This window comes from Anas acuta, chromosome 3, assembly GCF_963932015.1.
Source record: "Anas acuta chromosome 3, bAnaAcu1.1, whole genome shotgun sequence".
In the NCBI taxonomy this organism is placed as follows: Eukaryota; Metazoa; Chordata; class Aves; order Anseriformes; family Anatidae; genus Anas; species Anas acuta.
Genome location: NC_088981.1, coordinates 8,571,445 through 8,584,677, shown reverse-complemented (window position 1 = coordinate 8,584,677; position 13,233 = coordinate 8,571,445). Strand labels below are relative to the sequence as shown.

General features: G+C 43.4%; 1 protein-coding gene across 1 annotated transcript in view; it reads left to right on the top strand.

Moving 5' to 3' along the window:
- Positions 1 to 13,233, top strand: part of VPS54 (VPS54 subunit of GARP complex) — a 49,333-nt gene continuing 36,100 nt past the window's right edge. The window contains exons 1-5 of the mRNA XM_068675587.1: positions 1 to 200; positions 603 to 714; positions 10,261 to 10,422; positions 11,266 to 11,507; positions 12,909 to 12,984. Coding sequence (XP_068531688.1) covers positions 10,287 to 10,422; positions 11,266 to 11,507; positions 12,909 to 12,984 — 454 coding nt within the window. The 5' untranslated portion in view covers positions 1 to 200; positions 603 to 714; positions 10,261 to 10,286. The remainder of the gene's footprint in view (positions 201 to 602; positions 715 to 10,260; positions 10,423 to 11,265; positions 11,508 to 12,908; positions 12,985 to 13,233) is intronic.

Sequence of the window (13,233 nt, the reverse complement as noted above, 5' to 3'; positions counted from 1 at the left end):
TTCCGCCGGCCGCCGCCGCTCCTCCCCCGGGCGGCGGGGAGAGAAGGCGGCGCCTCGGCTCCTCCTCTCAGCCTCCTCCGTGCCTCCTCCGGGCCGACACCGCCACCGACACCGCCCGGGCCGCTTCCCGAGGGCCGCCCCGAGCCCGGGGCAGCGACGTGTCGCCGCGCTAGGCCGCGCCGCCCGGCCCGGCGCCTCAGGTAGGCAGCGGGGAGCCGCCCCCGGCCGCCCTGCCGCTAGGCCGCCCGTACAGGTGCCACCACAGGGCCGGGGGCTCAACCTCGGGGTCCCCCCCTTTTTGGTTTAAAGGCTTGGAAAGTTGAATAATTTCCCTCAGGGCCCTTTGTCCGGGCCGCCCCCCAGCCCGTGTGCGCAGCGAGGCGGGCGGCGGGGGCGCTGAGGGGAAGGGGCGCCGAGCCGGGGAGCGTGCGGCTCTCCTCTCTAAAGATAAATTTCGCATTTCCATGGCAACCCCGGGCAGTTTGGAAAGTGGTGCCTGGTGGTTTTGTGTGTGTGTGTGTGTGTGTGTGGACGGGAAGGCGTTGTGTGTGGAAATGTCAGCCTTCCCCGGCCGGGCACTCACTGGGCTTTTTTCCACGCAGGTCCTCGGCGTGCTGCTGCCCGGCTACACCATCAGGAGGGTTTCTGTATGATGCAACTGGAAGAGATATGACGACGGCCTTCCTCAGATGCTCTTGGAGTGTTTTCACTAAGGTACGGTGTGGTGGCACCGTGCTCGGCACGGGCAGCTTTTATACAGACCAGCGTAACGCTTGGAGAAGGCGTTTTGGGTTTTCTCCCTAATGCCCAGCTGGGATGGGGAGCGCAAAACAATTTGTTGTTTGTTTGTTTACAGATATTCAGAAGTGTGGTGGTTCCTGAGTTTGTAGACAAACAGAATCACAGCCACTTCCTTCATAGTTGTGGCACTGAGGGACACGGTTGTGGCACTGGGGGTGGTTTAGTGATGGGACGCAGCAGTAGGTCAGGTTGGTGGTTGGACCTGAGCATTTTTTAAGGTCTTTTCCAACCTAGGTGATTCTGTAATTCTATGACAAAATTGTAGAGAAACATTGTTGCTTACCTTTCTTTACTGTAATTTTCCAAATGCAGTATGCCCTGTTGAGAGGGACGTAGCTAAGTGTGTTTGTCAAATGCTGACCACCTGTATCACCAAAACATGAACTTTCTCTCTCTTTGACTGTCCAGTTTTGGGCTTACCACTTTATTGATTCCCTTTTCCTTATCTGTTGTTCTTATATTCTGTAAATACTTTGGATTTCTGTTAGAGAACATCGAGTGATCTCAAACTCACGAAGTACCAGTTCAAAATATTTACTTGATGAGACTTGGATACGTACTTCTGGGTGTTTTGAAGTACAAGCGGTGTATTGACTTTACTGTCTTACTCGCATCCTGTCCGATGGAGTCCTTAACAAGAAGAAGGCACGTGGAACAAAGATCCCCAAGTGTGACCGCAGTTGTCCTGTACAGCTACAGCTGCTTTGTGTCCCTGTGAGAAAGTCGTCTTACTGAAAACCCTGACTGCAGTACGTTAATTGTTGTAGTGGCTACAGTAATTGCTGCTTTACTATAGAGCCAGGGTGACTCTTTCCCAAGCTGTAGTTCCCTCGAAATCCTCTGGAAGTCGGACAGTACTTCCGTTGGGTAGGAAAACAATGCCTAAAATTAACTAATTGACAGATCTGCAGCTCTCTAAGCAAAAGCCACAGCGCATCGTGCTGGCAGCCTCGTCAATGAGGTCTGAAGGCGGTGTGCTGAGAAACAGCTCAACCTCTCTCATCCCATTCCCCAGTAACATCTGGGGACTTCCCACCGGGTGTCCCTGTGTCTTCATCACTATCTTTCTGTTGTAGGAGTCTGGTGCACATATAGAGGAATTTTGCTTTTCTGTTGCCAGCATGAACTTCATGGGATAAAAGGGACACCTATTTCCAAGGCTGAACAGAAACATTTCCCCGAGAAGTGTCAGGAGCCACTAGAGAGGGCAGAGAAAGCAGCCTGCAGACTTGTTCTTTGTCGGTTTGAGTGAGAAGTTGGGAAGTGGAATCAGGTATCGTTTCTCCTTTTGGGGCTCCAGCTTTGTGTAAAAGCCACTTCTGCTTTCCCTCTTCAGACTTTTGGGGAAATAAGGAACCGTATGTTTCTTGAGCAGAAGAGTCAAGGGCCACAGGCATCTTACAATCCAAGATTTAAAATCCTCCAAGTTGGCAGGCTCAGCCAACCTTTTTTTTTTTATTATTTTTCTTTTTAAATCTTTATTTTGTTGATTCTTGCTGATTTACGAATAAGGCATAAAGAGAGAAAGGGTGTGCATGAATGGATGTTCTATGTATATATTTCTGGGGCTTCATACTATTAATTCCAAAGAAATATTTTCCAACACATGTAAGGCTCTCTGTATCTAACTTTTTGCACCTACCTCACCTAGATATTAGGCTTTAAAAAAAAAAAATTATTATTTTCAAAACAATGTATTGAATTGTTTTCTTCCTACTTAAAAATGCTGGATCAGTTTTCTGACCAGATGTTCCAAAACACTCATATTTAGATAGTAGAAATATCCTAGCATTTTTTTATGAATCTGGTCTTAAAACATAAAAAGAAACACACACACACACCCCACCTGAGGTGGCATGCAGTGGGTTATTACAGTTGCAGTAGCTTACTTTGTGCTTTTCAATATGGTAGAGTGTGTCCATTGGTATTATACAGTTACTGTAAGCAGCAGTGTGAGACCTTGCTTCTATTTTTTGGTATTCTAAATGTAGCATAACCATGCTCTACTTTATGGTTATAGAAATATTTTTCATTCTTGTAAGTGGAAGCTCCTTGAGGGATGAAAAGGCAGTGATGAGGTGATCCCTTTTGATTGATCTTCTGTTGGGATGGTGTTAACATCACAAGAACTATTAACAAACACGGGTGGCACTTGCTGATGCTCCCCGCGGTAAAGTTTTGGTGGTCTTGCTTGCAGAATACTTGCCCTGCAGAGCAGCTTCCTGCCTCTTGCTTGTGGACTGGGGTTGCTCAATAAAACTGTAGAAAGTATGATGTGCCAGCTCTTGGATAATCCCTGATCTCAGCTTTTTGCATAATGGCAGAACTGTTAAATATCTTTATTTGGCCATTTCACAGCTGCTTGCAGTTTTTCAGAGCTGTGGTATGGCTTTGGAAAGCGATGATTCTCATGAAAAATCGCATTTTTAGAAAATTAGTTTCAGATTAATGAATTGAGCCTAACCCTGACGAAGATAGCAAGTGGAAAGCCTGTGCAGGGAAACCTGCTGTTGACGCAAATCCCTGTGAGCTTCTGTCTGACTCCTTTCAAAAAGTCAGAACCTTACTGTTACAGTTTTTGCTCTGGCTGATGTAGTTCTGCCTCTCCTCAAAATGTCACTACTCTGCAGGCTCTGCCTTTGACAGACCTTAGCTGGAGTGTCTGCCGGGGCTCCTTGATCTCTGTTCAGCTGCACGTACCTTTGTGGAGCTGTACGAGATGCTCGAGATGCTCATGTTTCACCATTTTCCAAGGAGATGATGCGCACGGTAATGCTGGTGCCTGACAAAGAGAACAAAGATCTCACTCCTTTGTTGTGTGATAGTGTGGGCAAATAACCACAAGGGCTTTTCTTTTCTGATACAGGTTTTTACTGCTTTGTTAATTGTTTCTGAATGATTCTACCACTCCTGGCATTGAAGAACTCGATGCGTAATGACCTAAATAGCTGTAGGAAAGACTGTTCCAGCACAGAAGCTGCCTTCTGACTTCAGATTAGTGTTCATCATTTGGAAGTCAGGTTTCCAGATGAGAAGAAATGCGTTTGGCACATTGGATGTATCACAGATGTTCCATTTAATTTGTTTCATTTAATACCTGGAGAACTGTGAAATACTACTTCTGACATAGCTGGTCTATAGAGAGATTGATCTCTCAAATATTTAACAAAATGATTACACCTGTTTATTATTCTAAATAATTTGTGGATACGTTCACTCAACCATTCAGCACTGGGGGCTTTACAGGGTAACTTTTTTCAGAGGATCTTATTTTTTATGTTTAAAGAAGTGATGCTCAGCTAAAGCTCACGTGGCTCTTCTTTAATTTTTATTTTCATTCTTAATCTACTGCCAAGGTGACTTCAGCTAGGGAAGACAAAAGGAACTGGTACAAACTGTCGTGGTATGAAAATCTGCTGCTGTTTTGCCCTGGCCTTGTAGTCTGCACACAGTGCAGTGGGGATGTAGCTGTCGTGTTCATTATAGTCACTTTTTTTTTTTTCTTGCCAGTTCCCTCATTTGAGGAAGGCTCTGCAAGGTGGTGTTATGAAGGAGATGATGCAGGGCAGGATGGTGGCATTGCTCATTAAGCTTTTCAAATGCTTCTGCTTTTACGTGGTCCCTGGAAGTGGGTTGCTGAGAAAGTAGCACAGTCTGTCTCGGCTCAGCGCGGCCCAACCCAGTACAGAATATGCTGGCTTGTGACAGCACACGTGGCGGAGAGCAGGGCAGATGAGAGATATGGATAACTGATAAACGGCCTCCTTGTCAGGTCGCTTTCCTTCCAGCAGAGCTCATCTGGGCGGTCAGCGCTCCTGCTACCTTTGTGGACAAGGTGGGAGTACGAGATTGGAGATGCTATTACTGGGTGTGCGGAACGCACTGAAATACCTGTGTGTGTGAGCAGAAATACACGTGTAATTAGTCAGCTTTCAGAAGGCTGGGCTGGCACAGGCTCCTCTCCAAATTTTGTAAGGAAACGTGCTGCTGAAATATGCACCAAGCGTGGATGGCTCCTCCTGGGGACAAGTCACAGCTCTCCTCCGAATCTAGCCTTGCCTTCCCCCGACAATCTGCTTCTTGCTCTGAAGCCCCAGGATGTAAATAGTTATTCAGAAAAAGCTTGAGTTTGCAGAACAGCTTCCGCAGCCTTAACATCATTCTCTGAAACTGCTTAAATCTTTTAACTGAAAGCTCACCCTCTTGGCACCCCTCCTGAAAGAGAGATGTCTGTCTTGAGGTGTGGGGGCACGCGGGGAAACTTCAGCCCGAGGAATTGGCTGGTTGAAAGAAACTGAAAGCTTGCATTAGCCCAGGCTGCTCCATATTGTCTTACAAAGGTGGTGTGTACTTTGCTCCTACCGCGGTTTCCTTGTTACAAGGTTAAATCTTGCTGATTCAACAAAGAGCTGTAAAATAGCAGTGGGAAACCTAGGCTTTTGAGGACAGGGTAAATACACCGGACCAGTAACGGGCACATCGTTGCCTGTTGAGGTCCTGGAAGCAATCCGTGGTGCATTTTTCTCTCCCAGTAACGTTTCAAGTATCCGTTTCCTGATAAGTATCTGCAGTATTTATCACTTCTCTGGAAATAGTAAAATGTTTTGCTTTAACGTGAGTTGTGGGTAGCTTCTGATGGTTTTCCGTTCCAAAAGGGCCTCTTCTCAGGTGTTGTGCTTGAAGTCAAAGCTGCGTTTGGAGAGGAGCTTCTATGAATAACATGAAGGTTTGGAGTTAATAAGCTCTGTGTTCCTGGGTGGCTATTGTAGGACCAGCTAACTAATCAAAACTACCAATTTAAGTTGGAGTTAATACTAGTAGGTTAGATTTATTTTCCTTTGAGAGGTAGAGTGCAGATCAAGGAGAAATTACTACCTACTTCTGCACCTTGCAGGGACTGTGCTGGCTTCATAAATTCTAATTTGTATTGTTAGCACAAAATTACAGCTTTACAAACCAGAGCGTGCACACATGAAAATTTCCAGTAAAAAAATAAGATTAATTCACTTGAAGTTGCTACCTCAAGTAGCAAACAGAAAAGTGCTTGATAGTGCTAACGGCAAACTGCCAGCAAATGAGGAAATATGAGAACGAAGCTAACCACGGGTAGGTGAGGCTTAGTTTGTGCCTCGTGTGATAGACTGCGTATGGAGCTGCGTACTGCTGCTTCAGTAGCAGAGGGTAACAGAATATGGACAGGCAGTTTCTGAGGAACTTCACCCAGTTGGTAAGAGCTTAAAAAAAAAGCAACACGTGCGCAGGAGTTACAACCATCCCGTGCAATCACTTCTGAGTAATACCCAGAGGTTGAATCGTTTGTTGTGCTCTCCTTTTAACTGCTGAAAGCTTGCTTGTGTAACTTCAGTCCTAGAGCAGTCATCGCAGCACTTGTTAAAACCGATGTGATTAAGATATTACTAACTGCACAGATCTCATACTGTGCTGAGTGTACGGTATGCACGCGTCAGGTTATTGCATTTATCATTACAGACATTTTATTCAACGCTGCTCATTGTACGGCCGTGTCATATCGTAGTTGCCAAGCCTGTTATTGAATGAGGATGTTTTCAGAGGAAGCTGTGTAATGGTTAAACACGAAATATTAATCTTCGTGTGTTCAGAGTGCTGTGAATTTGCATCATCGAAGCTGTTTTCTTTGTGGTGGTTGAATTTGAAGGGGAAAAAAAAGTTTAACTTCAGTGACAGTAAGGCATCACGACAGTGTAATTCAATGTCATCCTTTAACTAAGGAAATGAATAGTGTGTACAGGGTGGGTTTAATACATCGAAGGCACGTTGCAAACGCAGCCGTAATCCTCTATTTCCATTATTTCTCTAGTACCTAATCCCTCAGGTTTTTTATTATGCTACTTTAGTATGCGTTGCTAGACAAGATGTGAGTAAATTACAGTGATTACTGGAGAGAACAGAGTTAATCTAACCTGGTTTTAATTGGATGTCACTTAAATATTGATGCCATGAAGTCACCCAGATACATATCCTTCTTGCTGCACATATGCTCTCCTAAGCAGGAGGCTCAGGGGATGCACCATCCCCTAACTCATCCCATATTATGCAGTTGGCTCCATTTACCTGCGTTTCCCTTCAAGTTGAAAGAGTTAAATATCCTGCAGCAGTTTTTTTCCACGTTAATGTTGAAAGTCATTGTTTCTCGGGTGTTTAAATCAGCAACTTTATGTATCGCCGCATATTTTAAAACGCTGATTCAGAAGGCTGGTTATAAATCCACTTCTCTCGGAAGTGTTTAGCAGTGTAGCTAAAGGAAAGGCCGTTCTGCTGGTGGGCAAGTGAAACAGCATTTTTGGGTTGTCTGCCAGGTTAACAGACACAGAAGGGCTCAGGTGTAGGCCAGGATTTTTCTCTTAAAATAGGCTTCTCACATTTTCCTTAGCAATTTGGATTTAATTCTGGTAATTCTGTCTGGTTGTCTGCCTCTTTATTTTCTTTTCCTTCCTCTATCCGAAGCAATTCTTCCTAATTTAAGGACTGCAGTTTGGGGAATGCCCGTTCTTGGCAGCACAGATGAGAATATTCCTCTGCAAACGTGGCTGTTGGCTGAGGTTAATTATCCATAAGGCCCTGACTTATGAGTCTACTAGAATAGCTGTTAACTATGAATAATTTAGTGCAGCATCGTATTACATGCCACTTAAGAAGGTCTCTGTCTGTGAATCTTTATATCTCGCTGAAATCCACTCCTTGAAATTCTGTTGTGCTCTTCTCGTTCCGTTTTCAGGTTTTGTCAGTGTCCGAAGGCAATGTGAATTTTTACTATTTTCACCCTAAAACGTACCTGTGAAAGAGGAGGTATCGTTCCTTTGTGAAAATCTGAGGTATTAAACCTGTCCTCGTTGTTAAATTGGCCTTTTAATGTATTTTAAATCTTGCTCCTGCACAGTGCAGCTAGAGTTTTCTCCGCTGAGATTTATGTACTTCAGACGATTTCCATCTTGGAAAATACTTTGAAGCAATGCTTCGTTATAGGGGAAGGAGAGAGGTTTAATGAAAGACTCGCTAACAAGAGGACAAGATTTCGGTGCTTCCTACAAATTGCTTTAGCTGCTCACACATCTGCTAGAGCAGGCTGTGTCTCATTACAGAGGCTTTTTTTTGGGAGAAAAACTGCAAAAACACAACTTTGAAGCAGTTCCAAGTGTGGATAAATTTACTGTATGCCTTCAGGAGACTTGATTATTATATCTCAGCACCGGATGTGTTTTTCAAGATGCTAAAGTGATATTGTTCTGTCGTTATCACGAGCTAGATTTTTCACAAAACACCCGGAAACATTAGGGAAGAGCTTCATAAAGGAAGAATATGCTTTGGGAACGCAGAGAGACACAAAAGTGTGAAGGCTTAACAGAAGTAGCATTGAAAAAAAGTTTTCTTTGGGACATTTTAGGGAGCGACACTGATGTTTATGGTATCTAAGGAAGGTCTGTCACACATTTGAGTTGTTTTGCTTTGTTTTTATTTTTTTTTCCCCTGTATTACTATGTCCAGATTTCCTTTAGTGCCCATGTTCTCTACCTTGAGCAGTAACTTCAGTGTTGATTTAACTGGAAACCTGGGATACTCCTGCCCCACAAAAAAGGGGAGACAGATTTTCAGCTCTTCTGCACGTTTGGAGAAAAAAAGGTTCTGCTGGTCTGTTTTCACCCCCCCTTAAAAGTCACTTTTTAAGCACGTTACCCTCATTGTCGTACAGCATAGTTAGAAGGGGGAAAAAGGCAAGGGTACACCAGCACCGTGCTCAGTGTTGTCTTGTTTTTATGCTCCTGCTCATTGGGATGCTGTCTTACAGCTGTGTATATCTTAGCTTGTCTTCAGAACTGTTTTGTAGGGCACTTCCAACCCCGTTTAGAAAGCAGAACTTTTTTTTTTCCAGATGAGATTGGCTGCAACGTACATGCTGCTGTTAGAAGTTGACACGGTGACGTGCAGTCATCCCTCGGTGCCTACTCGAGTGATTGAAGATGAAATAGGCCTTTTATCTTCCTGTGCTCCTTCACAGGGTAGTAAGTAATTTAGGTGTCCCTTAGGGGTTGGCAGTTAAGCGTTCAGATTTTGCTGGATGTGTTTATTTCTCTTTAGAGGCGAGGATTCAGATCAGTCCCTTTGAACAGGCGCTCTTGGAGCCGTGCGTTATAGGGAAGTTTTAATAAACTCGCCAACCTGTAATAGTTGTGCAGTTTATTACGGAGCTGGCCAACACTTCGATAGAAATGCAGCTTTGTTTGCAGATGGAGGGAACTTGTGCTGGTGTTCAGTCCTGGTGTACGATTTCTAAGGGTGTTTATTTTCAAACGAAGTCTTTAAAATTCAACTGAAGATTAGTGGGACTTTCCCTCCTCCAGGGCTTTTTGATCTGGGTTGTGATTGTCTTCTCTGTGCGAGTGCTTTTCATACGGAAATAAACTGCAGTGTGCTGTGCTAGACAGCCACGAGAAGGGGAATTACCATTTTTCCTGGATGGAGTTAGGGAAGATGTTTGTGCTCTCTGAGTACTGCGTGCTCGTGTTTTTCTCACGCACGTGGCGTGCTCTTCGGATCCTGATTTGTCTGAAACTCCAGGATGCCCTCCGACATCAGATTTCAGCTGCTGTAAATGCTTAATGCTGTATCATTCGCGTGGGTCGTCGCCGCTGGGCTCTCCCCAATCGGCAGGCGTAGGTTTTAGAGCTCCTCTGGAAAAAGCAGCGCGTGCGAGGCGGCGGGGCGAGGGCACCCGCTGCGACACGCCGCGGTTCAGCCTCGCTGAGCACAGCTGCCTACCTGTGCAGACGTCTGGCACGCTGCCTCTGCCTCCACCAGAGCGAGGCCAGGAAGCTCCAGCAGCTTTTGCGAGCCCCCCTGCAGCAGTTTTACATACATCTCCAGGCTGGGAGCGCTGAGCTAAGCCTAGCACGCAGGCTGGCTTTGCACAGGTCTTGTCCTACAGCGCTGCTTCAGGTGCTGGGATCCTCTGTGCCTTCCCTTGCCCTGCTGTACGTGTGCAGGGCAGCTCCAGGATGGTATGAAACACGTACAGAAAATGAAAGTGATCTCCTCCCTCTGTTATATTCCTTTACCTGCGCTATTTGGTACCTCGGAGGGAGTTTTACTGCCAACGTGACTGCAGTGCTTCTGGCAGCAGGAAGGCAGAAGTGCCTGAAAGATTTCCGTTGCTGTTAACGTAAGAATTTATTGGTGCTGTGCGCAGGAACAAGCCAACCTTCATACCTGAAGGTGTGGGAGGAAACGGACGGTGAAGTTACATTCTGCCTTTTATTTTCGTCTTTATTTTTCGTGTTCTTATTGAAATGTGTCAGTTAAATTCTTGCAGTATGAAGAAAAAACCAACAAACCGAAATCTGTGTAACTGACAGAGCGTTTCTTTCTTGCTAGTCTGCAGCCAGATCTTCATTAAAGCCTTGGTATTTGTTGTTTCTCCTTCAGCTTTTATCAAGTGGTGATTTTATGCAATGGCATCGAGCCACAGTTCTTCACCAGTGCCTCAGTCAAACAGCAGCGATGCTTTCTTTAAAAAGGAAATGGATGTGGCCAAGCGCTTTCGACCTGTGCAGTCACTGCCTGATGTATGTCCCAAGGAGCCCACAGGTAATGTTAATGTGCAAGGAGAGTGAAAACACTGTTACGTTTGCTAATGTGAAAATCCATTTTCAATTCTTCAGTCAAATTTCTGAATTCTCTTGCATTCTGTGTGGTCTACTAAGCCATGGCCTTATTTCAAAGTATACTGTAGTTCTGCTTCTTACCATCCAGTTTCCTTTTAGATCTCCACTTTATAGGAAGGGTCTTGTCTGTGTGATTCTACACTGTAGCTATCTATGATTCTTACCACATACAAGAAAAAAGGTGTGTGTGTGGAACAGATCTATCCAGCGTGCTTGGGGTCTTGTTGCTCTACTTCTGTGTTACACCCCAGCCCTTTTGCAGTGGGAAGCAAAAGACCAAGACCTGTCTGTACCACTGTCATAAGTCTCTAGTGGTTCATAAGACCAGGTTTTGGTCAAAGTCATAGCTGCTGCAGTATACTAAAGCTTAGCTGATAAAGAGAGGTGGTGGAATGGGATCTGAAGAATTAAGGAATATGATTCTAGTGAATTTCAACTGTGTTTCTGATCAAGTAGTCCAGATTATTAAAAATGTGTGTAAGGAGTTGGATTTTTTTCTTCTTCAGTGGAAGTTAATGGTGTTGAGCTAAAGATACTTAGTGAGTGTGGATACACTTTTGTGTTCAAAGCTAGTGTTGGTTAATGTGATAGAAGAAATGCAAGGTAGCATTGAAGAAATGAAAATGTCGTGTCTTCTGGATAGGTAATTCTGATCCACTGTGTAATTGTTAAAACGTAGCTTGTTTAAAGATCACATTTTAACAAAAATACAACTTTTGGTTTCTCATCTTAAAAAAACACAACTGTCTTGTCTTTTGTGCCGCAGGCGATCCCAGTAATTTATGTGACAGCCCATCTCTAGTTGCGGATCAGCACAGATGGACTATTTATCATTCCAAAGTCAATCTCCCAGCAGCGCTAAATGATCCTAGGTTAGCAAAAAGGGAATCTGATTTCTTTACAAAAACATGGGGAGTGGACTTTGTGGACACTGAAGTCACGCCTTCATTCTACCTCCCACAGATCACCAAGGAACATTTTGCATTATACCAACAGGAAATCACTCCGGTAAGGATGCAAAATTCGATGCACGTGGTACTAGGGGCCAGAAAGAGATAGGAGAACCTGCTACTAATTAGTGACTGTGCCCGTTAGGAGACCATCATACATTTAGCTGATCATTAATTTGTTCTCCAGTGCTTGTTGACTTTCCATTAGGCATTTCTTGTTTTATAATCTCAATATTATTAGCGTGAAAAATGTCTAAATTCCATCTAGAAAGTTCCATGGTTTTTTCACTGTTATTTCTGAATACTGCAGTCTGCACCAGGGCTTGCATTTCATATTCATTCTTTCTGATTATCAATCCTTTTTCTCTAAGGATTGTTTAATGATTGAGCTCTACAGTGCAACGTAACGTTTTAAGACCTTTGGATCAAATATAAAACATGAGTAAGTGCTGCAAGGATTAGAGATATTTCTAAAGAATCTCCAATTTAAACATTTATACGTGAAGTCCTAAAACTATAAATAGATCTATTATTTCAATGATTTCTTTTGTAACAGGAAATTTTAAGCTACATCTAAGGACACCAGGACCAGTAGGAGACTTCTAAAAACTCTTAAAATACAGGTGTCAGTAAGTATGTAGTAACATTCTTTTTTTATTATTATTTTATTTTGAACTGAAAGAACATACAGAAGTCTCCCACTGTTTTCTGCTTCCTTGGTTTGTAACTTTCTTACCGTTCTGCTGTTACAGAATTGGCTGCAGGAAGTGTTACTTGTGTAAATCACTGTTAAAGTATGTCAAAGGGAATTGTCTGTAATGCCATTCATTCACACGCTCGACATTTAAAGCATTTAAGAGCTCTGTTAAAATTAATGTGTAATGCAGTGACTGCAAAATGAAAGAAGGTTTTGGAAAGAGGAACTGGCCCATGATGTAGCTTCTAGCAGAGAACTAGCTATCTATCAGTAGTCTTTAGAAGCATAGTTTCTGATCGTTATGGTCTCTAGTGCTGACTGCACCTGTAGGTAGAACCTGAAGCTCAGCATGACAAAACAAGATATGTGATTTCAGCTAGGTGTCCATTAACAGGATGTTGAAGCAGTATCTACTTTGATTCAATTAATTTAGCAATGAAAAAGCATTTACTTTGTTGGTGTGATTTCTGGGTCAGAGAACAAATAAGCATTTGGATATGTAATTACAACCAATCTGTGGTTATCTCCTGTTATACAGAGAGGTTATTTTGGCTTTTCAATAACTGAAAAAACAACGTAGCAAACAAAATTTTTAACCTGTGGACAAACATCTGAGCTTTTAAGAGGAAAAAAATATTATTGTGAAACTGTCAGAATTATTTGGCATGATGCAGTATATTTCCATGAAAATGTTCCGTTTGAAAGAAAAAGAATCATTTTTAAGTCTCAAAGTAATTTTTTAATATGTTTTTTGTTTTACAGAGAGAGAAGGTTCATGAAAGGTGCAGGAATATTTGTCCTAAAGATACCTTCGACAGGACTCTGTTACACACCCATGGTATAGTCAAAGCCCTCCTTTTGTCATTAAAAAGTCATTCCTTTAATGAATACTGTAACATACTGATCATCTCTTTTACTTGCTCAAAGGCTTCATGTGCAAAAATAGCTGCTGGTGATTTCTTTGTAACAGTAATTGAAAACCCAGACACGATTGACTAGACGTATTTTTGACCACTGCTCGTACCTGATAGGCCAAAATGCTTGTGAGATCTGCTCATAATTTTTTTTCTTGGCATGTTTACGTTCA